The sequence below is a fragment of the Clinocottus analis genome, unplaced genomic scaffold (assembly GCF_023055335.1).
Source record: "Clinocottus analis isolate CAN_PGR_092001 unplaced genomic scaffold, fCliAna1.0.p SCAF_14, whole genome shotgun sequence".
NCBI classification, from domain to species: domain Eukaryota; kingdom Metazoa; phylum Chordata; class Actinopteri; order Perciformes; family Cottidae; genus Clinocottus; species Clinocottus analis.
In genome coordinates, this window is record NW_027175865.1 from 18180283 (window position 1) to 18208055 (window position 27773).

At 43.1% G+C, this 27773-nt stretch overlaps 1 protein-coding gene across 4 annotated transcripts in view; it reads right to left on the bottom strand.

Moving 5' to 3' along the window:
* phf14 (PHD finger protein 14) overlaps nucleotides 1-27773 on the bottom strand; it is a 78480-nt gene that overhangs the window by 15885 nt on the left and 34822 nt on the right. For 2 of the 4 annotated variants that reach the window (XM_068575425.1, XM_068575424.1), the window contains exons 15-17: nucleotides 27151-27213; nucleotides 26037-26158; nucleotides 5637-5754 (exon numbers count right to left, since the gene is read on the bottom strand). In XM_068575425.1, the coding sequence (XP_068431526.1) occupies nucleotides 5637-5754; nucleotides 26037-26158; nucleotides 27151-27213 (303 nt within the window). Of the gene's footprint in view, nucleotides 1-4843; nucleotides 5196-5636; nucleotides 5755-22024; nucleotides 24306-26036; nucleotides 26159-27150; nucleotides 27214-27773 lie in introns of those variants that run through there. The other 2 variants (XM_068575426.1, XM_068575427.1) reach the window with 2 other exon arrangements.

A 27773-nucleotide genomic window follows, 5' to 3' on the forward strand; every position in this document is an offset into this window, starting at 1 on the left:
AGTGCAATCAGCTCCAGCTGCATGTTGTGTCTGGTGCTAAGCATTTAATATTTGTATGCTTTTATGCTAACATGCTAAACTGAAATGGTGAACATGGTAGACATGACACCTGCTTGGTATCAGATTATGTTAGCATGCTAACTTCAGCTAAGCCTGAGCGCAGCCTCACAGAGCAGCTCACATGGCTTTAAGTGTTTTCACACTTAAAGGTTCGGTTCCTGAATAAAAACAAATGCAAATTATTCTGTCAATTTTCCACCAGGTCCAGTTTGTGTTCACAAAAGCAAAACTGAAACGGTCCATAAACTTTAAACAAAAGTCCACTTTGATGTGCTACAGGCACTTCAAAGCGGCAATAGTGACAATAGTGTGAGGATGAAGAATGACGTCGTTACATTTTACTCAATTAGGTGGCTGGCTAGTTAGCTAGCTAGCTTTCTAATTCCACCATGATTTCACGCTACACCGGTTACAGAAATTGAGCCCAACAGTGGCGCGTTGCTTGCAACAGCACTTGCTCTAAACGGTTTGTCTGTCACTCTCTGCCGCCAGCAGACGACGGAGCTGTCGACTGCTCTTGTACCAGTAAATTGGTCTCCATGCAGCAGGGAGTGAGGTGGAGGGACCGCATGGAGCACCGGCTAGCTAATTATTGTCTCATTTGTGGTCCAATAAACAGTTAAATGTTAAATGTTAAGGGCAGCTGTCGCTCGTGGTCATCCTGAAAACACAAGGTAGCTGTTTCGCTCCCCGGCCTCCCCATAGTTCATGTGGAAGTGTCCTTGAGCAAGACACTGAACTCCTAGTTGCTCCCTGGGTGATTTTTAACAGCCCACTGCTCCTGCTAAGGATGGGTTGAATGCAGGAGATGTCCTATTTCATGTATGTATGTAAAAAGTACATGAAATGACAAAAAAAAGTTTAAATACGCAAACACACTGCTGGTTCACCAGTCACCAAAACAGGAAAAGCAATCGTATTCAACCAACGAACTGACGATGCGCAGCAAGGCACAACGGCTCCTTCGATTCAACAGGGCTGCTGTGGACTTAGTCTTGTTGTATGATTTATGCATCAATGCGAGGAAGTACTTTGATTCGGCAGATATTAAATTTGCAAAACCTGTGACTACAACGAGCGAGCTCTCACGTCTCTTTGTATGACTCATTGCATCTCGCCACTTTTCCCGCTGCAATCTCACCGCCATATATATATAAAAGATTGAGCAAATCTCTTGAATCTTCAGTGCAGTACAGAAACAGGTTGGCTTTCAAACAAGACATTTAACCAACACTTTGCTCAGCATCACATACTGTCAGATATTTTGTTCCTCTTCCTTTAGATGTCAAGCGTCTTCCTCTCAGATAAGAGCAGTGGCTGCAGGGAGCTTAAATCACTACCTGAACAATTCTTTGGAACAGACTGCCAGGCGGAGGGGTTGACCATCCGCTATCTCTGCCAGCAGCGATATCTCAGCCGCAATGATCAGGTAATACTGTGCACTTAATGCTGGCATTTAAAGAAACATTCTCCCTCCCATAGGCAAAAACAGTGCCTGACTTGGCATTTAAAAGCAGATAATAAAACTTTCTTTAAATACAGCTCTCATCTCAGAGTGCTTTTTAGATGCCCTCAGTGGAGTCAATTATCTCCCTCCACTTGCTATTACTGAGACACTCTGAGCACCTTGTGCCTTAAAAAGGTCTGTGCACCATGCTCTCTCACAAATGTCACATTCTTCACTGCCTCTCAGAACGTAGACCCTGCAACATTAGAAATAACGTCTACGTGTTGGCTTCTTTCACCTATTTGTTGCTTAAATATGCCTCTTCAATGTGCCGGAAGAACTCAAAGCAAATATTTGAGATCCTTCAGAATGGGAAACCATTGACTCTTACATATATTTCCAAAGTAGAATATGAACAGATGGGTAAAACTAAGGCTTTGAGCCGGTTTAAAGTTCTCGAACACGAGTGATCTTTGCTGGCTCAAGGAATATGGAGAAAAAAACCTTCACACTAATTTGTCACGTCAACACAGCAAACACTATCCTCCTGTCACCAGTGAAATGTCGACCTGCTCTGGGCTAGAGAGAGCTGACGGCAAGAGCTTCTCCCATTTGATGTTAACAAGTAGGAGGGAGGGGGAGGATGATGGGAGCGACTTCATAGGGACAAGATACTCCAGAGGGAACGAGAAACGAAAGTCTAAGAGGTGGCAGAACGAGGGAGATGACACAGAGACTTGAGGGGGAGAGAGCCACAGAGACCGGCTTAATACTCACTATTTGTCTTTACTGCTATAAGTCTGCAGCATAAAAGTATAAAATATATGAAGTCAACCATAAAAGAGGAAAACACCAGCTAGAAAAGGTTTCATCTGACATGGGGATTTGAATTCTCCAGATCAGAAAACTCTGGTATACTGATGCTTGTAACAGGCACAGGGATCGTTCTGGAAGTCATCTGATGAACAAAGCTCTCTGGTCCAGTCAGAAAGCTCTGAGCTCATTTTGGGAGGCAATGACAACATTTGTTTTTGTTGATTTTGTTGAGATCTAGTTTTCAGCAACCAGGCCTTAAGCCTTGAGTTGAGGGATGCACAAATCACAACTTCAAACATTACGTTCATGCTTAAGCTAAATAATGTAGTTTTTCTTCTCAGAACCAACAATGCTATGTTAGGGTAGTTTATTCAACACTGCAGCCTCTGTGATTACAAAGCAAGCAGAGTGAAGAGGACCATATTAACGCCACTGCGTGGAATTGGTTTGTAATTATTGCATCTTTAATGATATTCTGGTAAAGTTTGTAGGGGAACTATGAGACGATCCTCGCTAAAAGTGGTACAGCTCATTTGCTTTTTGGGTTGGATGAGTGTGGAGAGATATGGCATCAGGATGACCACACAGTGTTCATGCTCTTATGTCCAGATTTATACTGGCTTTGCCAGTGTTAAGGACAGAATAACTTGATCTGTTGTATAAAATAAATGCTGCGTAAGGAACAATATTGACTGGAATGAGAAAGTAGATTTATATATAACTATAACTAAATAGTATTTACTGACTAAATGAAAGGGATCCTGTGTAGCGACTAAAATCAATCAGAAACAAACGAAGGCTATGAGTTCGTCAAGATGCCGGTGAAGGATCTGTGCTGAGGTCCATTGGAAGCTGGAGAGTGATCCCAATAGACTGGAAGTAATCCTGAATCCCTTTTTGGATATAAGAGGACAGATGTTCACATCTGATACTGGATTATGCTGCCTGGACCGATCCTCTTATTCAGCCTTCCTGAATGTGTTCTTCATTCATATCAGAACTATGACTCAGATATGTCACAGATCAGACCAGGTGTGTATGCTTTATGTGTGTACATACAACACAGAATGTTAACTAAAAAACACATGGATGGCACTAAGGATTATTAGATTTAGAACAAATCTGATTTTAATAGATTTTTACACTTAACATTTATAGAGAGCTTTAACCTTCTGGTTGTCTTGATGATGTTCCACTATAGCTTTAATAACAAATGTTTTGTGTGTCAGCGTCAATCAGCCCAATATTCCACATGGATGTGGCCTATCAGGACAGATTACTAGATTATAGACGGTACACATTCATCCATTAGGTTGAGAAGCAGCAGAATGGTCTGTTTATTGCAAACTGATTGAATAAAAACAATCAAAGAACTAAATTCAAATTAATAGTGGTGCAAGTTTTTTGTTTATTGAATTTTTTTGAGATGGAAAGCCCCTGAACTCTAATTTATGTATTTATTTTCAAGTGAAAAAAATACTTTTGCAACTACCAGGTAAATGTTCGGCTTTTGGGTTTCACAGTTTTTTTTCTCCAAATAATGAAGCAGGTACGTGAGCAGGAGTCAGCACAGAATGCATCAAACACAATGTATTCTGACCATCACCAATTTTGTCTTGATTTCACCGTCGCCATCTTGGATTATGGCCATTGGAGGCAGCTCTGTCAATCACAGTAAGCCACGCCCTGAAGCGTCCCCTGCTTTATGGTCTGTTTGACTCTAAATGACCATAATGCACTAAATGAACATCATGCTGTATAGAAGAAGACTAGAAACTAGAGATTGAGACACAAACTCATGTTTACAATGTTTACTGAGGGAATACATCAAGAGAGAAGTAGAGTCACTTATATAGACTTCTATACAATCAGAGGAGTCGCTCCCTGGTGGTCAGGAGAGAGAATGCAGCTTTAAGACATGAAGCATAGACTTCTATACAACCAGAGGAGTCGCCCCCTGGTGGTCAGGAGAGAGAATGCAGCTTTAAGACACTTCCCCATCGGCTTCACCCGGCAGAACCGGAGGTCGCATCATTCTTAACGAGGAGAAAGCAATTGTTCGTTATACAGCTTTGCTCTGTATCATTACAACATTTATGTTCATTACTTATTGTTAAGTTATTATCATGGATTAGGTAAGTCACTTGGCAAGTTCGCCAACTTACATATCCTCCCAGGTTTTTAGCTGTAGTTTATTAGTATCTGTATACAGACACATTAGCTCATGAAGCTAGCCAATATACCAGCCAGAGCAGCCCCTGGATTCTGAATGAATTCAATGTCATTTTTCCACTCTCTACAGTATTTTGCTACGTTGGCTGCACACTGTTGTCGCTGTTGGCGAGCTCAAGAGAAGCAAAGCATTACAGACATCCTTTAAGTGTTTGCGGAAAAACTGTCCAAAGTACATTTGTTCAATAGCTGTTATCTGCAACCGAGAAAGTCAGAGAAGGTCTCTTGTTAGGTTTTGTTACAGTACAACGTTTCACACATTGGCATACAAATTCATTAACACACACATTGCTTCACATATACCTTTAATGGGTGCTGCACAGTAAACTATACATCTATTCAATTCAGTTTTCCTAGCTATTCATAAATAAATTCTGACCTCACAATTTGGTTTGTTTAAATTCAAGCTGTGCCTCTTTAAACTTGTAAATGTTCTTCACCAGTACTGTCTGACTGACCCACTGTGTCACGCTTTAGTGGCCAGTAGAGCCCATTGTGCTCATCGTTGGTATTCCCCTCAGAAAATGGAAGCGAGTCAGCCTTGCTTGCTAATATTAGCACTGATTCCCACCGGCACAGCTTTTTGTGTGTGCTATTCAACACCTGCTGAGCTGCTCCGCAGCCCGGCACCGTGATAGTTCTGCATGACAAAAAGGAAAGAAGGCAGGGCATAACCTCAGCACGTGGTACATTCCTGCAGTCTGCAATGCCTTGATCAGGTCGTCGTTCAGACTGTATGAGCAACGAAGACCGAACAAAACCTTTATGTCAGTCCTGCGGCTGTAATTCAGAGTCAGAGATATTGCCAATTTGTGACTGACACGATATCTCGGTGACAAGAACAACAGACATACCAACAGACGAGGGGCAAATTGTCTGCGAAGCCACAACAAGCACATTGAAATGAAATCCAGTATTTATTCTAATTCAGTTAGTCCAGATTAGAAGCGGGCAGCTATACACGCTTTGCAGCTACAGTTCAGGAGCTAATTTAGGCAATTTATTTAGTTCAACAACAATAAATTCCCCCGTCCCCTCAGTTGCTTTTTGAGTCACGCACAGTCATGCAGCGCACACTCACCTTGGAGGAGGATGTGTCACACTCCTGGCAGATCCAGCCGTACCCCGTCTGCTTGGGGGATTTCTTCAGCGGGGGGTCCAGACACCCGAAGTGATAGCAGAGCCGGCACTCGTCACACCTGGACGGGGAGAGCACGTGTTACGCCTCGCATAAATAAAGCCCCCCGTCCTCTCACCGTGCAGAGGCCAGCTCACGGAGCTGTGATGGCCGATGACAAGGCTGCTGGTCGTCAGTCATGGGACTATGTTGTCCCTCTAATTACTCTGGTCCTGTGACCTCACACGGCCATTGCCTGTCCAACGGTTCATATGAGGAGCCAGATGAATACAGGCCGTGTTAGTGTCAGATATACACAACCGTTCAAAAGTTTGGGGTCACTTAAAAATTTCCTTATTTTTCAAAGAAAATAACTTTTTTTTAATGAAGATGACATTAAATGAATCAGAAATACACTCTATACTTTGTTAATGTGGTAAAAGACTATTCTAGGTGGAAACGTCTGTTCTTAATGAAATGTCTACATCGGTGTCTGGAGGCCGTTTCCAGCAGCATCACTCCAGAGTACTGATGGTACATTGTGTTTGATCATCACCTGAGAAGACTGATGGATGAGTAGAAAACCCTTGAAAACCCTTGTGATGATGTCACACAGCTGAAAACAGCTCTGCTGGTGAGAGAAGCTTTAAACTGACCTTCCTTTGAGCTGGTTGAGTATCTGGAGCATCACGTTTGTGGGTTCATTAAACTCTCAAAATGTCATGAAAAAGAGGACTTTCATGTGAAACTCTCCGGTCTGTTCTTGTTCTTAGAAATGAAGGATGTTCCATGAGAGAACTTGCGAAGAAACTGAAAATGTGTCTGGGTGACCTCGGACTTTTGAACGGTCGTGTACGACAGTCAGGTCTCCTGAAGCTGAGCTCACGCCGCGTCCTCAGGTGAAGTAACGACGGTCAGACGACACACGGGACACGCTGAAGGACTCGAGAGAACATATGAAGTTGGGTTGATTTACAAAAGCACTGACGGATAAATCCATGATGACGCTGTTGATCTTTTAAAGGGTGAAACTCCTCGATGTTACATAATATGAGTATGAGTGTGGAACTGATCAACCAATCACACGCTGGAGCAGCTCACCGAGCAGCTAATCGGACAAGTTGATCAGCAAAGTGAACAAATCAATCGACCTTCTGTGCGTTCACAGCAGAGCCAATCACAGCCGGACACTCCCGCCTCTCACCGTCTGTAGTGAAACCATTTCTATCAAAGATAAATGATCCAAACAGCATATTAAAGGATTAGTTTCACACTTTTGGAAACTAAAACTTCCTACGAAAAGCCAGAAAATCCAGTTGATATCTGCTCGATGGATACATACAGTCTTTCTTAAAATAAACTTCTGTCTTCACAGAGACTCAGACTTAGTTTGGGCACAACAACACTTGATTTATTTTAGGAAAAGGTTGTGGTACAGTGTTGTAAATAAAGTCTGCAAATTACGTGATAAAACTTATACTGGACTTATAATGATGATTAAACAGCAGTCTCTTGGCTGAAAGATGGCTGTGTGTTAGATCATCCACATCCTGTCCACCCAGGTTATATACAGTGTGTGTTTATATATATATACATATATATGTGTGTGTGTGTGTGTGTGTATACTGCCCACTCACTAATAGCATACGGATCTGTGCGTCGGTTGCTTTGGCGACCATGTTTAGTTAATCCACTTACATAGTTCTTGTCATTGTGTTTAACAAACTATAAAAGGATCGAATACAACGGATGATAAATAATGAAAGAGAGCTATAAAAAGTTCTGTGAATGTGCAGTCGTTCTTAATGTCAGCTCCAGGTAATGCCATTTACTTTTGGTTGTATTTATCATTTGGAGTGATCCTTTACATGTACAGAGACCCACAGGGTTCACTTCCCCCTCCTGGTTACATGGGGTTCTAGATTAATATTTCATTCTCACAGTTCCTGTAGTGTTCTTGGTGCATTGCTCATTGGCTCATTTCACAGCTTAGACATTGATTTTAAACTCTACCCTGAAGATAAATCAGGGCTTAGAAAGTCTCTCTGAGCCCTGCAGACACACTTGTCATTATTGTGTACTTGTGTTTCCGTCCCCGGCCTTAAACCCTCACGCTGTCCTTCTCTGCCGTAATGGAGATGAATAGAGAGGGTTCAGGCTGACCTCCGGGCTGTTAAGCTGCTATCAGCTTTTCATTGGAGAATGTGAATCTCCTTCATTGATTAGGACATAATTGCCTCTAATTGTGGTGTGAGTGTGTCTGTGTGTTTACCAGAGAGTGGGGGGGGGGGGGGGGTCAGCCTCGTGCAGGAGTAAAGGAAAAGTCTGCTCTCTTTGTGCTGCAGTCACAGGTCAACCTCTCCTTGCTCAGACACATCCACGCTTTTACTGGAGTTTACTGCGTGTCGGCTTCGCGTAACTGTTCCTCACTGTTGTGTGTTTCACTGCTGACCGGAAGTGAGATTTGTGAAAAAAAGTTATTAAAAAGAAAGATGGTAATGCTCTTATGGTCTTGTTCTTCAAAAGGGTTAGACATAAATGAATATGAAGATGGCGACGCGTCCTGGAGGCCTTTTTGGTCCAAACACAAGTAAATTGTGTGAATGAATGGCAGATCGATTCTAAAACACAAACCCGTCTGCACGAGTCCATCCACACCGAATCCAAAACGTTTGTATTTCGCAGTGCAGGTTTTTTCCTCTGCAGTTGTTTCAATGTTGGTGAACCAAGGACGACAATAAGAACAAAGCAAGCAATCAAACGCTTCACACCCATTCACACACTGACGGGAGGGGCCACCGTGGACTATCTCACATTCAACAGCACAGCAACAGCCTGCAGGGGAAGTGTCTTCAGGACACATCGTCATGGACTAGCGCGGGGGTCGGCAACCCAAATTGTTGAAAGAGCTATATAGGAACGAAAATAACTCAAAATAAATCTGTCTGGAGCCGCAAAAAATGAAAAGCCTTATATAAGCCTTATAATGAAGGCTCCACATGCTGTGGGTGTCTATAGTAGCCTACTATCAAAATGACTAAGAAGACTACAAATACATAATGAACATTCATGATGAAATGTTTGTTCCCTGCAGCGCATCCTGGAGCACTTCTGACTCCTACAAACTACGTTCCAGCATCAATTACGTTGACGAGCAACGTATTGTCTCCATGATCACATCTGTCTTTGACGTTTAACAAATACGTTGATTTTACGTCTGTGATTGACGTATTACAAATATATTGCTTATATACGTATTTTAGTTTGATTGTTTATTACAAATATGTTTATAATTGTGTGTTTGTGTTGTTTTTTTGTTTGTTTTTTACGCTGAATTTAAGCATATTTGAATTTCTAAACTTTGCGGAGGAAAAGAAACGGAGCCGGTCTGAAGGCCGCTTGGCCGCCGATGTGAGGCCGATAACGGGACCGAAAGTGCCGGCAACGGCCCGCGTCGCACCAGGGTCCGGGCTTCTCTGAGACGGGTTGTTTGGGAATGCAGCCCAAAGGGGATGATGAACTCCATCTCCTGCAGTGAACCGCTGCAGTGAACTCAGCAGACACTGGAATCATCTCCGTGGTCAAATCAGCTGCAGCTGACACTGATGTGACACGTTTAAAGGAGCGGAAAGAGCCACGGAACACAAAACATCTCGTTTTCAAAGTAGTGACTGATATGGACGTGTTGGGAACATTTGTGACCACATCCAAACATCTAATCTGTCCTGGTAATACAGAAATGTTGTAATCTGTCAAACACAAACAGGCTTTGAGTATTGAGTTTGTGTCGGACCGATCAGCTTCCAGTGAGGAGCTCCTTGCAGCCACGGAGGGGCCGAGGTGTGTTTGAGCCATGGAGGCGCCCGATGGTTCAAGACAACAATGGCGGATCTGGAAGAGGTCAGCGTAGACGTAGAACTGGAGAGGATTGGAAGAGCAAATTATGGCACTGGAGGCGTCTCACCATGGAAAAGATGTTTCTCTCTTCTCCCAACCGGCTTCGGCAAGGGTTTGATTAACAAATGGTTCATCCCATTGCCTGCCGAGTATTTTGTCCCAAACAGTTCCCGATGACGGCTCCTCAGAAGGTTCAGTGTGACGTTGCTTCATGCAGCGTACCCACCCTTTAGCTTGAGGTATTTTGGGTCGTACTGAGACTCACAGGAAGACCAGCGACACTTTAAAAAGTTCACCTCCTTATTTTTGTTGTGAAAAAAAGTTTTTTTTACAGATAAAACTTTCTTAAAACAATGCTGGTATTAAACTTTTAAGCAAGGTGGTACAACACAAAGCTCTTTGTAGTAAAGATGCAAATATAATGATTGTAGGTCAGATAATACATAACAAATCCAGCAAAAGCTTTCAGTTGTGAGAATTAAATGTGCATGTGGTTACCTGCAGTTTAACAAATTAAACATGTTGCACATGGACGTAGAACAGTGGTTAAACATTTGACTTTAACTATTTTGAAGGACATCTGCCAGCCAATGAGAAACGTTTCAGCTGTTTTAAGGCTTCACATATATTTTCTTCAATGTTCAGGAAGCTGCTGATCCTCGCTTCAGTCGATAACAGGAACAGGATTTCTAGAATCAGCGCTGCTCCACACCGATTGTTTCATTCTGTTGGGATGTTCTGTCTTCTCATGCCGTGGTTTCAGGATGAATATCATGAAATCACATTCCACGCTGCGTCCAAGAGGCTGTCTTGTAGATTTATGGCAGCCGGTGTTTGGATATCAATTTCTAACCTCGCAAAGAAGCCAGCTTTGTGTTGGACGTGTGCGCTGAAAGGAATTAGGCAGTTTGATGCCGTCTGATCTGACCGGCAGCCATGTTCAATATGGTGAGAGGAAAGTGTGGCCAAGGTTCCACAGGAAGAGCGGAGATCACGTCCAGTCTGAGCATGAAGGAGTCAGCAGGTCACTGCATTCACTTTGTTCCCTTCATGTTGCCCTGGCATCTATGACAGGAGCATGTGAGCAAAGCAACAGATTATGATATTCCATTTGTTTAGAATGGAATACGTGATTTTAGAATACCGTCAGTTAGAAGAGGTTACAATCGTGTTCTCTGGATGTATTTATTTACTAAAGATACTGATAACTGCCTTTTCTGATAGTAACCGAATTCAGGAAGTAAAATTGAAAAAAAGGGAAAAATCGTGTCGTACTTTTTATGCTTTTTCTAAATAAATTGGATTTTTGGGAAATCTCCCACAATGTGATAACAAACAATGACAGGATGTCAATGCATTTATGAATTAAATACTGTCATTTACAGTCATTTTTAGTTTAAAAAGCATTTTCTTTAAAAAAAGAAAGCCATTCTCCTGAAGAAGCAGCTCCTATAATAACTGTCCGCAGTGTGTTCTGTGGATTGTCCACAGGACCCGACCCACACGGTTCCTGGGGAAGCTGGTGAATTTTTCAAAGCGGGGCAAATCCGACCAAACCCATCTGCTTTGATAGCTGCAGCACATCAAAGACGGGCCAATCAGAAGAGTGTTAGACTCCAGTCTGCTTCACACACAGGAAGTTAAAGGTGCCCTGTGAAGTGGCTGACTGGTCTGTTGATCTGCACAAGGACGTGACACCACTCCACTGATCACCAGGTGACGGTCACATGCAATGCTGCAATGCGTCAGCAACGGCAGGAAGGAAGAGGACACAAACTCATTAGAAGGGATGTGCCGAATTAAAAATACTTACAAAATTGCCTTTGCAAATGTTTCATGGGGAGGAGCATGCACCAGTCAGGTGGCGAAGACTTCAAGGGCCACGGATTCCTGTTTTACTGGTCCGGTCCGTTGTACGAGCTCAATCTGGTTTGATCCAATGCAAACTAAAAAGTAGCCGGCATCAACCTTTGCCAATGGCGTCATGGGGCTAAATCCAACGTGTATTAATAGTATGCAACTTGAAACTGTGACTTACATAATATCTTGTCATTTATTTTAGATGGCGTCATTTTATCGAGTTGATGTTTTAAGTAAAAGTCCTGCAGTAGAGAAAATACAAAAACAGCATCAAAATATACTTGACATGCCAAAAGTTATTCTGCAGGCCCAGTTGAGAATCAGGAGCTTCATACAGTCTAATGATTGGTGGCTCACCAGATAATACAATATGACCGAAACATAAACTAAATAAATACATTTGTTTAATATGTATGTAATATGTAATGGAATAAACACAATAATTGAGTCTGAAATGCAGTGAAGTAGAAGTATCAAGTAGAATAAATTAGAAATACGACCAAGTAATACACATACCTCACAATTGTACTTCAGTGCAGAACCTGAGTAAATGTGGTTAGTTACTTTCCACTACTGAACATCCGTGTGGGCCGTGGGGTTAGTCTGACACAAAGCTCATGTGTTGTTTGGAGTGACAAACCAGAAGGTTTCCACCAGCCAGTGTTTTGCACATTGCAGCTGTGAGCAGAGCAGCGTGTGCACGGTTTAGGCCTAAGTCCAGTTCCTGTGTCTTTCCACTGATTGAAGGTGTAATATGGAAATATTGAACGCAACTCTTGAGACACACAATGCGTTTTGAATGGAAACACAATGTGCTCCACATGGCCCCTTCAACAGGAATGCTGGACTGACTGTGAAAAAGGCTAACAGCAGCAGCTACCACAGCGCTCCAGTCATCCAAAGAGCATCTTGTTGTTCCAACTCTTCAAGCTACATAATCATCAGACAGCGCTCTGTGCCTGCTACCGTTTATGAATTATGAATCAACAGTAAAAGCTATTTGCTGCATATTTAATTATGTTTAAGAGCGTTGTATGAAGGAGCGTTTCTGGAGCCCGAACATTGAACTATTAGCCATGAGGTTGCGTCCTTATTATTTGCCAAAGGAGTTCACGTCCATCAGTTCATCAGCTGACACTTGTGGTGTTATATGTAGGATAAGTTTAGGAGTTGTATCTTCGGCTAACTTTATTAGCTTAACATTAGCATAACACCGAGACTGTGACTGACAGGTTTGTACAACTCCAAGTGCGGACTGAACACGCCCCCTTCTGATATACACCTGGGGCCTGTTTTATGAAGCTGGATTTCGGTTTAGCGAGGTAACTTCTGGATTAACTTCTGGATTAACTTCTGGATTAACTTCTGGATTAACTTCTGGATTAACTCTGGGTCTTCCGTCTCACGAAGCTGGTTTACTTCTAAGCGGGGTACGTTGCCCCGGTAACTTACACTGAGAGCGCGTGTTTCCTGACCGTCGAAACCCGTCGGAGTTGTTGTGTAGACTATGCATGTATATTGTTCACATCATACATGAAGCCTGGAAGATATTATAATAAACTTACTGACCGCTTTGAACTAGGTTATTGTATTTCCTTTTTAACTTGCTCCCATATTCTTTTAGCTCTTTTAGGGGTTGCAACTGAAATTAGGTTCAATTGTTAAAACGAAAAGATAATCAGAACAGGCGCATACATGTGAGACAGTGATTTAATATTACATTCACAGTCGTTCATTCATTGACGGAGTCGAGTTTTTTTGCCACGATTCCTCGCGGCTTCTAGCTGCTGCAGCAGAGTTGCTTTTTGCTTGTATTCTTTCTCTATATTTTTTGTGTATTCTTAAGATTATGGTTTGCTCCTCGTTGTAAAATACTGCTCTCGGGGGCTTCTGCATGGTGCACGATTGGTCTAACGGAGTTAACTCTGTACTGTAACTGGGTGTTCTCAGGAGGTTAATGACGCCCTGCAGGACGGCTTTGAGTCAACGGACTGGGATGTGCTGCGTGAGGCACATGAGGAGGACATCAACAGCATGACGGACTGCATCACAGAGTACATCAATGTTCTTTTGTTTAAAAATAATAATCAACAGATTAATCGATTCATAAAATAATAGTTAGTTGCAGCCCTACTTGCATGACAAAAGCAGACCAGCGGGGATCTGCCCATATTCATATGATTTCTGAAAATAGAAGTGCAGTTATATTATAAACAAAACAAGACATTTATTGGACTAAGGTGAGCCCTGATGTCAGCACTGAACTGGGTGGGCTCGTCACGAAGGTCGATGGCAAAAAGCACAACAAAAAAGCCCAAGTGGTAATAATCCAGAATGTCCCTTTAACGAACCAGCAGGACCTGGTGGGGACCTCCGTTCAGACCGGGACAAGCCAGACTCTAATAAACATCAACTTATGGAAGGAAGCCTTCTGGCACTGGGCTAAAAACAAGGAGCTGTGAGCAGGTCTCATAATATCTACATGTAATGTTTACATATTAAGTCCAGTGGATTTACTAAAATCAGAGTTGAAATTTAATTGGCGTAGATAATTGGCATCTTATGAGTTGTAGGGGCATGAGCTAACAGCTGCTGCACATTAGCACAAATATGCAGAGGCAGGTGGACCTCACACACACACTCACACACAATATAATCTTGGACGGGCTGAGCAGGCATATCTGCCAAGGAAACGATGGGAATTTTAAGTGCCCTCCGGCCACCTAGTGAATAGAAGACAAATGACCAAAGTGTGTGCGCTCCACTAATGAGCACACTCCCATAGTTGCACACAAACGGCCCAATTGATTTCACATGAATCTCTAACCAAGGCGAAAAAAGGAAGCAGCAAACTCTTCAGTTTCGCTGCTGGAGACTCTTGAAGACCTTCCAAACTCACAGGAGGGCTCTTTTATTTGGCGAGACTGTGGCGGCTGCACGCATGCTTCCCTAATTACTTTACCTTAATGAACCCTTGTTTAATGTTTGTTGTGTATCGTGGGGAAGATCTTTGAATTAAAGCACTGCTCACTGATGCAGATGCATGGTTTATTTTTTGTGATAATGTGGTTTTTAATCTTCATTTATCCGTGAAAGGTGGGATCAAATTAGCTCAAATGAGCTAAACATTGGAAGAGTTCCACACATTCACACGTAGAACCGCCCAGTCCACAGCAGAGAGAGCTGGGTAACACACAGACAGCCGTCTCTGACAGAGATACATGTACTCTGGCGTAGTACTTTGAGCTGTTGACCAAGATTAAAACATTTTGACAGTGCTGACCTTGAGGGAAGGGAAATATACAGCCCTGAGGAAAGGATGCTACAATAGCATTAGCTCTGTTAGGCTAGCTAATAGTACGAGACAGGAGTTGATGGTATGGTGCGGTGCGAAAAGGGGAGAAAGCAACAAGAGAAGGAAAAGGAACGTTCTGAAGAACATTTTGTGTTTTTTTTTGTCATTTGGCATCAGCCTTTGTTCTATTTTTTATAACCGAGTGACCATGCTTAGAATTTGGAGGAGTGAGGTAGAGATGTTGTATCAGTGACCTGTCAATCACAGTAGTCCTGCCCTAAATTATACCCTGCTTTATGGTCTGTTTCACTCTAAGTGGACCATAATTTACTACATGAACATCATGCTGTATTGAAGAAGACTTGAAACTAGAGATTGAGACCATAAAATCATGTTTACAACGTTTACTGAGGTAATAAATCAAGTGAGGAGCCTTTTTCTCGCAGACTTCTGGAGATACACAAGTCGTATTTTTGCATCCGGTAGAGTCGCCCCCTTCTGGCCAGTAGAGAGAATGCACGATTTAGACGCTGAGACATTGGCTTCACTCTGGAAAACCGAAGGTTGCTGCCTGGGAGAAAAATTCCAATCATCCCATCACTCAGCCCAGGTAATTAAGTCAGGAATCAAACCGCTCCCTAACTGGCAACTTTGATCTGCTAGCCGGCTGTAGTGTAAATTGTGTCTCACCTGACAAGGGCTCGTATACAAAAAAAAAATTGCCTGACAACAATATCTATATAGGTAATACAATTTTTTTGCCAGATTTATGTTTGGTCAGAAAAGAGGTTAGAGCCACACTGTAAATCTCGGGCCTGTGGCCAGACACTGAAGGTTATGCCACAGAGCTTTAAGATAAAGTACCAGAAACAGCCACGAGATGGTGATTCCAGAAGCCTCTGCCTTTAAAAGAAATCTATTCAGACTGAACCAGAAAGCACACACACACACACACACACACACACACACACACACACGCACACACACACACACACACACACACACACACACATACACACACACACACACACACACACACACACACACACTGTGTTGGTTACTTGTACTCAATTACCATTACAATGAATGCAAACGACTGGCAGTGTATGACATCGTCAGTGTCGAGTGTTGTTGAGGGTTTCACCTCTGGAGTTGAACTGGCTGGTGGCGCTGGAGTCAAAATCAGAACATCACCAAAAACATTTGTCATTCCCATTGTGAATGTTTGCGCACGATATCACTGCAAGCCGTACTATGGATGTTGAGATATGATCAGTCGAGAAACAAACCATCATAAACACCATATACCAGTAGCTTTTAGGTTGCTACTGCAAACATGTAATAACGTGCACATCCAACATTAGCATTCATCATTATCTCAGCCAGGAGGATCATGTGAGAACCTCTGAGTCTGTCCACGGCCAATCTCTAAATCTGCTGCAGCAAACTGGACATAATTTGTGTGGCTAGTTTATGGCTCCATGCGCAACAACCGCTTGTGGTTACAATGACTCACACTTTCTCCACGCAGCATTTATTGCCTGTTATTCAATTCAATTACATTTATTTTGTACATCACAGAATCACAGATTTGCCTGAGAGGGCTTATTATACTGCCAGTGACCACCAGCACACCTCTGTTGACATTGTTGCCTGTTAACTGCTGCGACACAACAGCCTAAAAGATTGTTTGTCTTATACAATGCCTTTACCCTGATTGCCGCAGTTCCAGTGAAGTGTGAATTTCCGATGCTTTCCAGCCTATTAGTGTGTAGTAGAGGGGTTAGCTAACACTGGGTTATATTCATTTGCAGTTGTGTTTCCACTTTATCAATGCAAGTCCAGTATTCACTTTCTTGCTCTGTCTAGTTCTTCAACTGTTAATTCTCCACAATGTTCACCAGCTAGTCGCTCACTGTGTCTCTCTGTCAGTGAACAGTTGCTCTTTACAGCGTTGAGAGCGGTGAGAGTGACTCAGAACAAAAAGGTTGTGTCTGGGCCGCTGAACAAAGAGCTGAAACTCACTCTAAAGCTCTGTAAGCGTAGGGCGCCGTAGGTTCAGGTGATTATTCTCTGAAAGCTCATCACTACCGGCGACCACTTTACACTGTCACGTATTTCTGCATTGTCAATACACTGTTATGAAAGTATTGGTTATAGCCGCTTTATGGCTTACAGAAAAAGTTCATTTTGAAGCATCTTGCCCAAATGTGAAGTTTTAGGCTTTATTGCACGTTACCTAGCAGCCAGGCGGAAACTTCAACTGGACCGCCCCTTGAATACAGATTTCCAAAGAGGGAAAGCCTGAAGAACTTCACCAACCCTAGCCTGAAAATCCAAGATGGCTGCTCCACACATAAACGGAAGTGAAAGCTTTAGTAATGCCTCAGTAATTAGTGAGTCTGTGTCTCACTAAATCACTTGTACACACAGCACTGTCCACACCCATCTGTGGACATGTTGTGGACAGAGTTTGTATACATAACATACCACATAATGTGTTGACGTCAACTGGAGTTACTGCCAATGGCAGGAAAATGGTAATGCCAACTTTTTCTAAAGAGGTCATTCAGGGTTACACATCATTCCTAGTTTCCCAAGAAAATGGAACACATCCCTAGTAACTACGGGACAACCACAGTGTCAATCATGAAAACATCCATTTAGAAACTATTGGTGAGAACACAGACCATCCCTGTGTTCTGTGCTGTTGGCCAGTGTCGGGCTGATTAACTCCCTCAGTAGGGAGGAAACATATGTTTGGCCTCTGTTTGATCCCTGAAAGTCAAACTTGAGCAGTCGGGGCTCTTGGAGGCTGGTGAATTTGGACCCTCAGCGGCTGATCTACGTAATTTAGCGAGTGTTGTTCTCAGTCTGAGTCGGCTGCTACCACCAGCCTATCTGCTCCCAACACTTGCCCTTACACACCCAGCCACAGCAAGGTCCTTGATGTTATCTAAGCAATTTGGCCCTGCTTTAATCATTGGGAAAATTGAGCAGCCCCCTTTTCCCCCCGCCACACTTTGGAAGCAGACAAAATCCAATCAGTCATAAGAGAGGTTATTGATTGATGTAATCTTATTGGAGGTGAGGTGGTGGAGGGGACATGATTGATTGCTTTTGTCTGCTACACATGTTGCTCTCAGTTGGCGATTCGTGTCCACTTTCATCTGGTATTTAATCTCTGTGTGAAGTCCTGAGACCCCCCCCCCCTCCGCCCCCTCTCTTTCCTTCCCTCCGGCGTCACCGAGGGAGGGGGGGGGGGCTCGAGGCCCGCACATCTGAGCTGGCATCATTTGATCTCATCCGCTTCTTCAAAATAGCTGTCACATTGCTGTTGACGCTGCAGAAATATTCTTTGAAGTCTCGCCACAACTAAATAAAATTGCAACATTAAACTGAGTCAGTTGGATGGAATATAAAATAATTTGCCTAAATATGACTTGTTTGGTGGGGACTTGGGAATGTAGTGGGATAATTTCAAGCCAAGTGAACAAAGTTGAAGTTGAAGGATATCTGCAGAAATATTAATCCACCGGATGGCGCCGAGCAATTAAAACCTGTACATATTTAGTTTATCTAGACCAAGATATGACATCACAGAACAAAACTGTTCTGTCAGTTTGTAAGCTCATTTCTAAACTTGTCCTATGTTAATTTATGCAAAGCCTAAATATTTTTTCCGTGTGCAATTCTCAATGCGTGTTGATCGGCATCCTGTGGCGGCACGAAGCCATGAAAGCAAGCAGCACTAACTCCGCCCCCGTCACTGCGGGTATATTTAATTCTTATTTTATCTTTGGTCATTGTTCCTTTTAGAATATACCTATACATACAAACATATACATTATATATGTATATATGTGTATGTATATGTTACGTATAAACATGTCTATTGTTTATTTGTTTGTCCAGCTTTGTTGTCCTTGACCCTGTTTGTGTGATATTCTCTGTCAGTACATGACAGATGGAAACATTACGTGATATTCCATGTATGTGCACATGTGAGCACACCTCACCAACAGAGCTGATTCTGGGTCAGGGCAACAAAACCAGAGTGTGTTCAATTGAGTAAAGGTATGTTCTGTTTCTTTATCATATGATTTGGAAGATAAAGTTCTTCATAAAAAAGTGACAGTCTTTAAGTGTTCGCGCCTAAGTTGAATGAAAGTAACGAGTAATGTTCACTAGTTTGGATCATCTCGTCTCTTCTGCCAAGCTCCTCTGTGTCTGAACCCTTGAGGAGTCCAGATGTAGAAAGAGATCAGCTCCAATGTTCTCCTGTCCTTATCAAAACCAAAGCAGACTGCTAAAAAACAATGGGCAAAATCAAAAGCCCAAACTGAGCACTGAGCTAAATAACCTTAATGATGAGAAACAACCTGTAGGGTTATTGATGGCTGTGGCTTCCCACCTGCTTTGTACCCACAGTCATGGGTCTATGTATCGACGCTGCGTTTGCGGCCTAAAAAACCTCTTTTCTCTCCAGCAGCCCAAGTGACTGAAACAAGGCAATAAATTTATCACGAGTGGGCAATGCAATTACCTTGGGAGTGGCCACGTGACGGAAATCAATATGACACAAAGGCACTCAGCCATTGACTCTCATCCATGACAAAGTGTGCCGCCGGTGTCTTTCTACAGAAAGGAGTGGATTATTGGACTTGAGCCTCCTACTTTTTTTGATTTACTGTTGGATCACTACAACATTAGAAAAGAGCCATTGTTTTACAAGAGGGGCGAAGAAATTAATGGACTGCTGAAGTCGAACCGATGGTGAAAGCCAAGTGAGAGCGGCGGCCTTTATTAGCTCATCTGGACACAACTCATTCACAGCTGGGAGGGGAAGAGGAACCACGTCTACAGCTCTCACAGGCGTGGTATGTGACTGAAGGCGTGTTTCTTTCTAATTCCAGCAGGGGGCCCCAGTAAGCTGGGTACAACCCTGGAGAAGAGTCTATTTCGGCGGCAGGTCTGTGCCCTCACCTCTGTGGGACAAACCTGAGCCTTGTAGCGTCCGACCCCGGTAGGGAACTTAGTCCTTTTCATTGGTACCTCTGGGAATTCCACTAGAGATACAAACAGCTTGTGGCCCATTGCAACTCCATTAAAACAAGTCTATGACGAGGTAATCAATTAAGATATAAGGCACCCACAGGGCTTTGTGGCTCATGTTCAGTATGGAATGATTAAAAAAGGGGCAGGAGGCAAACCAGTGCAGTTAAAAGAGGATAAGACAGAAAGGAGGAGGAGAGGGAGAGCGTGTACATCAGGAAGCATCGGAGCGGACCCACACTGTGGCGGAATCAGTGGGATAAAGAGACGGGGGAGAAGCTGGGGAGTAATAGATTTTAGCTGCTTGGCCACACTTCCCACACAGCTCTGGTGTTTTCTGTTTTAATAGGAGGGGAAAGGGTGAAGTCAGCAAAAACAAAATGCCGCCATTAAATCATCTCCCCGGATCCGGTGTCAGAGCAGTAATGGGAAACGCACTCATCATCGGAAAGGTTACTGCCTTCCAGACCCCCCCCCCCCCTCTCCCCACTAGCTTTGTCTCTCTTTGCCCCTCCCCTTCCTGCGCCCCTCCTGGCCCCGGTCTCATCCCAAACAGAAACCAGCTGTAGCCGAGCCGATGCTGCTGGGTCCCTGAAGACCCCGGGGGATGGGGAGGTGGGGATGAGGGGGGATGAGGGGGGATGAGGGATCGGGGGTACAGTTCACCACGGTGGGATGGTTCCATCTTACAGAGATGCCACAAAACACAATGTCTCTGCCTTCACACAATTGAACTTGCCTGTATTCTTGAAAAAAAATATGTATTTTTTTTTTCCTTTTGGGAGAATATTATTCAACAATATATATATATATATTATTTACAATATTTGATTCATCTGTTTACTGTATTTTACTTATTTCTCCAGGATGATTTATGAGAAATGATTTTAATAAGTGTGTGTTTAACTGGCGATGTTTCCAGCCCTTGCTCCGCTCTGATTGGGCAGGGCTGCAGCACATTGACTCACCTGAGCGACGGACGTGCTCGTGTCCGTATTTTAATGCGTTTCCTTTGATGGTTGCCATAGTTAGATTGTTTGGATTCAGGTCCATTTGAAGATGTGTGCGTGTGCACAGCTGACACATGGGCTTACACTTTGTTCACTGGGATGCACATGCAGGACCTGTCAACAACTGACCGACACAGAAATCTATAACCGTTGACCAAAATAAAATCTCAGCACAAGCTCCACTCCAGGAAATGTGCAATGAGAGGAATCTGTGCTCAGAATGTTTAGTCGTATCCAGTTCAGGTCAGCAGGGAGCCCTAAAGCCCCACTACTGCCATGAAATATGATGTGGGCGATTAATAACGTGTCCAGTGACCAATTTTACACTGTCAATTATTTTACTGTATTTAATTTAATTTAAATTAAGTCTAGAACTCAACATCAACATATCAGGCTTAAATTAAATTCCCTGAGCAGTCGTGGAATCCAGAGGATGAACCATTTTCGTGTCGGACACTGAATGAGTTTGGTGTAAATGAGAAACTTACTTTGTGTCAATGAGAACATTTGAATGCTTAAAAAAAAGAGGAATTTCTTTGACATCTCTCCAGTTGTTGCTTTGAAGGTGATGACATGCTGATGGAGGCAGAGCAAACGCTGACACATGACATTTATTTATTCTGGTCAGTGGTTAGCATGCCTTTCTTTGAGTCCGAGGGTTGGTGGTTCGAGCCCCAACTCTGTCCATATAATCCATATTGTGTCCTTGAGCGAGACACTTAACCCTGAATTGCTCCTCGTTGCTGTGTCTACGATGTAAAGAGCAAACATTTAAGTCAGTTTGGATAAAAGCGTCAGCTAAATGTAATGGAACCTCATCTTCAATCATAGTGTTGTGGCCAAATAGTTTTAGTTATTGTGTTTTCATGAATGTAATTCAGCTGTTAGCTTGCTACTAGACGCCTCTTTAATACAGGTGTGTGTGTGTGTGTGTGTGTGTGTGTGTGTGTGTGTGGTCAGTGACTGCAGTGAGCGAACAGAGCATCCAGCAGATCAGTTCTAGATTGTATTGTATGTGGGCTGAGCAGCCAGATTCTGTCCGATAGCCCCGCCCCCACCCGCCTCCCCCACCCAGAAGGCCACCTCCAGGGTGATAAATCACAGATGACAGAGGGCATTACACGCACAAACGGACTGCCGCCGCCGCACCTTTAGAACAATTAATTAGCTGGCTGACACTCATTTATCACTACGGCAATAAGGTGAAAAAGTCAAGAGTTTATTAAAGCTCCGCTTAATTTTCAAGAGCTGTAGGCCAGAGGCTGACACACTGCACGTACACAACAGCAGCAACATTCACATTCTTACTTCATACAGTATCACAACACAAGTAATCAGAAATAGTCCCCTAAAAGCGTGGGCGTAAACAACCAATGTTTGGCGATCAAAAGGAAATATGGTAGTCGCTTCAAGACTTTATCACGAATCAGAGTTTAACTCTTTTCACAACACAAGCTTATGATATATAATCATGTAGGCACAAACATGTATGATTGGCCTCTTCAATAAATACTGTACACATTGTCACACTTATAGCTACCTGACATTCAAATTCAACAAGACCACGTCACTTATTGTACATTGTTGGTAATCACTGTGTAGATCTGGATAACTAGTTACTGCCATGCATTCCAGAACTGACTTTGAGACGCCAGAGCAGGAGTGAAGGGAAAGGTCTGGTTGGGGGACAGCAAGAGGTCTCGTCTCTAAAGACGGACCAGTGCGGCCAGAGAAGCAAAAAGGGGTCGACTGCTCCCAAAAGCATGCGTATGAAGCCCCGAACGGGCAGCAGAGTGACACGTGAGGGCAGAGTGGGACACTTGTCATGAGCCCTGACGGAGCAGCCGGCAGCTGTTGTTTTGACAGCATGACTTTGGGCCGCCAGGGACATGGAGACAGAGCTGGGCTTCTTTCTGAGGAAGTGTCACTTCAACCGTCACTTCAAGACACGGAGAAAGAGGAAGACCTAAATGCCTAAAGACAATAAAGACGTTGGGACTAATATTTAGGTGCTATTACCACAAACTGAACTAGTGTGTTTCTACTACAGATGCTATATAGTAGCATTCATGAACCAGAAACAGTTGGCTTTTCTATTCACAACACTGACTTGTTCTAATACTTGGGGTCCTCTATGTACATAGAAAAACACAACACAACATTCAAGTCTGGGAGAGCCTCAATAGCACTGATCGGTACTGCTGAGCAGTGGTATTGAGGGCTCACACACGTTGACTGCAGGGCAGCACCAGGAGGCAAAGAGAGGAATTATTTGCGATAGTGTCCAAAGTCAGAAGACGCAGCAGGCGTTGATCGTTCTCTCTGTGAGCAACACGGCCAACAAGAGTCCTGTCCTCCAGAGGAGGCCGCTGCCAGGCCAGCCATCCAGAGGCACGTCGGCTTTGGACAAACTTATTGCACTCTTCCGCCACACTTTACGATCCCATGGAATTTGATTTTTTTAAATTCATACCTGCTTCTTCATGGACAACAGTGCATCTCCAGTGGTTGTCCAGTTCATTAGTGGGTGGACTGGTATCATAAAAAAGGAAGAATCCTGTCTAGTACTCTTATAAAGAAAGCTGCTAACTAGAACAATATAGGGTTTGACCCGAGAGGAGAACCTTATTTTTCCCAGGTAGAACCTTTCATGAAGGTCCCAGGTAGAACCTTTTCAGATGGTTCTACCTAAAACACATGTAAAGAGTTGGTTGGAAGAACCTTTAAACACTTATACTTCCCATAATTCTTGAAGAGTTATTCATTTCCAAAAAGGGTTCTGTCTCGAACCTCAGCCCTTCAGAAATAACCATTTTGGAACCATTATTATTATTACTATGATAAACCCATTATTATACAAGAGTTTATCAAACTGACTTCCCATTCATCATTGATAGATTGGTCACGGTGTAACTGTGTCTGGAGGAAACCCTTCACAATAAGGAAGGAAGACACCATTTCATGGGACCTTTATATAAATGTCTCGAACATTAAATTTGGAGCAGTCGGACCATCAGTTGACTCCAAGTCGACCTCTTCAGTCACTTTCTACTCACTTTTTATTCATTTGTGTTGAATGCTCCCTAACTAGCCCAAGAGAGGTGTTGTGGTTATTCGCCAGAATGATTTAATACATGAATTGTATAAAAAACATAACTTTATCTTACTTGGTCAAAACTTTGTAGATGCAGAAAATTGCATAGATGCAACTTGAGCCACAATCGATCACAAAAAGAATCAACCAAGTTGCTCGTAGTGTGTAAAAGCAGTTCAGAGTCCAACATTAACCAAAGGTTACTGCCTCCGGGTTTTGGATTCAGACAGTCCCGCTCAATTTTCGTTGGACAGTTCTTGGTCCAGTTTGGATCAGAGGTGGTTGCGGGGCGGCGTCTCAATCTTCAGCCTGACTCGAGCGCCATTCTTCAAGCGCCTCAATTTGCCTCTCTGTCTCTAAGCCAACGGTCATCGGTCCCCAGTTTTTATGGGAGGTGAGCTGGCTGCCCCGGCTCTCACAACCTGTGCAATGCAAAGATAGAAAGAGTCAGGGCAGCACACCTCACAACCCGACCCGCAACCCGCACAACGTGTTCACCTGTCTCCACAGACATGCTGCATGTTTGCAGTGCAACATGCTACTACATGGATTGTGCCCATTTTTACGCTACATTGGCCGTTTCTTGTTGGGTTGGGTGTACACATGCTGCTCTGTAGTAGAGCAAAGGGAAACAACCTCTGCAATAAAAGCCAGTTTTTAAGAAACGGCTGAGTAATAATGATGTAGTAATTAAGTAATAAGCATGCACGGACAAATAAAGATGACACATACTGGTCAAATATTTGGGGTATGGTGGGTGGCCTCTTGCATCTAATATTCAGCATGTTGTACATTTTTGACAGCACTAAATACATCCGAGTGCTTCTACTACCCATCTGAAAGGCTTAAAACATTTCATTACTCACATTAAGAGAATCACTTTTGTTGTTCTGAAAATCAATGGATAAATATGTAAATGAGGCGTTATCTTAGCTATGTGCTATAAAAAGGAATGTGAACATCGGATGAAGCTGCGTTCAGAAAGATTCAATGTTTTTAGAGAGGGATTTTTGAATATCTTATTGCATCAGAGGATGTGAATGAGATATGAACAAAGCTCTGTTGACACCTTCAGAATACAGAGGGGAAAGTTTAGTAGATGTAAGTATGACTCAAGTGGAGATTTATGACTTATGTATTGTAAAATGAACATACATTTGGAAGGCAATAATATAGAAAAGGGTAAAATCTAACTCGTAGATATTACAATGAAACTTCCCCAGTTGATGCTAATATTTCAGCTAATATTTTAAACATGTTTTCTGAAACACTGTTTGAAAAATGCAAATGAAGTTAACTTTTGATCATTTAGGATCAATGTCGACACAAATAGATAAAGCAATAAAATAAACACCTAAACGTGTATTTCAAATAATCTGAAAAAGAATGAGGGTAATGTTCTGCCGACTAAGTCCTTTGAGATGCTGGAGCTGACCAGCAGAGAGCCGAGTGTGGAAACCATCGGTGGACTTAAAGCTGCAGAATGAATGATGAAGACAACAGGGAAGACGGAGGAAGCTCGTATCAACACAAAGTGAAACAAGAGCAGATCAGAAATGAGGAAGATGATTTCTAAATGATGAAATGAGCTTCAGAAGCAGAACACACTGTAACACAAGCCAGATTCAAATAAAAGCATCCTGCCTCTACGAGTTACGTTTCCACAGAACAACTCAGAGTGAATAAACTGCTTCCTACAACGCCACAGTGATGAGATGGAGAAGGGTTTCACGGAGGACGTTCATCACATGACGATGCTGTGACGAGGTGTCTGCTGTGATCTAGTTGTTTCACTAGGCTTTCTCACAGAATTCCAATGTCAAAGGAAGAAAACCTGCTTATTAGATGCCTGACACCTGAAATCCCAGGAAAGGAGAAGAATAAATTGTGCTATTCATTACGCCCTAATGAACTGTGCAAATGTATGTGGCAGGTCAATACGAGCGGCCGATGGACGAGATGCCCTCAGGCCCTCGTCTGCAGAGCCAGGCGGCCGGAGCCTAATGAAGACTGAACTTTAATCATCAGGAGGATACGCTGCCTCACGAGACCCCCCCCCCCCCCCTTCCACACACACACACGCGCGCGCGCAGCGTATCTGATAGTCCCGCCCCCATGCTTCCTCCCTGAACTACACACACTCCCTCCCTCACCTCACGAGGTTCTCGTTGTCGCCCGGTCCTCTGCAGGTTGTGCACTCGGTCCTCGTGTCGTCGGCTTTGGGTTTTTTCTGCATCGCAGACTGCCGTTGTCGGCGTTCCCGTGGCATTGGTTCCTATGGAAACATGGCTTATTAGAATCCTGTATGCACACTTGTTGGTGGTCGGGATGAAGAAAAGAGAAGAATGTTAAACTGGGGGAGAGAGGAGGAAATGCCAGAGCATCATGTCCTGAACATAAGTCATGAGTGTCAGGTTGTGGGTTCAAGAGCGACTTCCATCTCATGTCTCTGTGTTAAGAACAGCACCAGAGTTAGCCTAGCTTAGCATAAAGGCTGGAAGCACAGGGAAACAACTTGCCGTCCACTATTCTCTAAAATACACCAACACCTCTAAAAGGTTCAGAATCAACACCTTGGATCTCGTGTGTTCAAGCTCATATTTTTTAGATCGGGCCGGTATGAACATTTCAAACCGGTTCAGCAGGAAGACAAACACTGGCTGCTAAATGCTGCTTTTTCATTTGCCACAACGTGTCATAACTGCAAAGGCCAGTTCAGCCGGTCTGTATGAAATCAAACTGTTTGAAGGAAAATCAACCTAACACCAGTTGGATCTATTTCCTGACTAATGATGGTGTATCCATCCGCAGATTTAAATTATTTATCAAGTTAAATACCAAATATTCGCTTCATAAAGAGTTCATAATGAGTTCATAAAGTTGCTTCTTTTTTCCCATGAATTCAACAGGAGCTGCTGGTTGAAAATAGATTTTTGAATTTTGGAGGGCATTTCCTACTATATTTGACTTTTGGTACATGACTCATAATGATACAAGGAAAACTAGTAAAACAAATCTCCTTTTGAAATAGTCTAAAATCCATTTATTGAAGTTGTGAAATAAATGTATCACCTGATTGTCTCTCAAACACGAGCAACCCTTCTACCAGCTATATAAATAATTAGGTGTCAGAAATCCATTGACTGATCCATAATATTACAACTCAAATATACCTGGATTAGTAAAGTAAAGGAGTCAAGAAACAAACGTCAGTAGAGGAAGAGAACAGAGCTGAAGCGGTTGATGAAGAACTTGAATGTGACACACCTCCATCTTGTCTTCTCGGTCTTCCCCGATGGGAACCCTCTTCCTCTTCTGCCCTCTGGTTCTCTGCAAAACACAAACATGCAGCTCAAACCTCAACATCACAAAAGTCCAGATGAAATGTAAAATAAGATGTTTACCAGTTGGGATCTCAATCCTGCTCATATTGCTCACATATCAAACTAATTATGCAAAAAAAAAAGACGTGTAAGCGAGTACCGATGAATTTCAAACAATTATATATCAGGCGACATTAGCAACAAGGGAGGGTGTATGTGTATGTGTGTGTGTATGTGTGTGTGTGTGTGTGTGTGTGTGTGTGTGGGAGGGGCGTGGGGGGGAGCTCCACCAACATTATATCAATCCAATCAATTGCAAAGGGTTCTATATAATACTTAAATATTCATTTCCACCTGGGAATACGTCAGCGCTCAGACGCTGAAGACGCTCCAGCTTCCGCTTCACTGGACTTTGAATGCTGCTCATGGATGAATATCCAAACCACGTCTTTGTACAGAAGGACTCATCCAATCACTTCGTTGAGAAGCCAGATGGAAGCAGTGCACTGCTCTCTTCATGTCAACACAGGAGCCGACTCAGCAGTCCTGGCTCCGCTCCTCCACAGC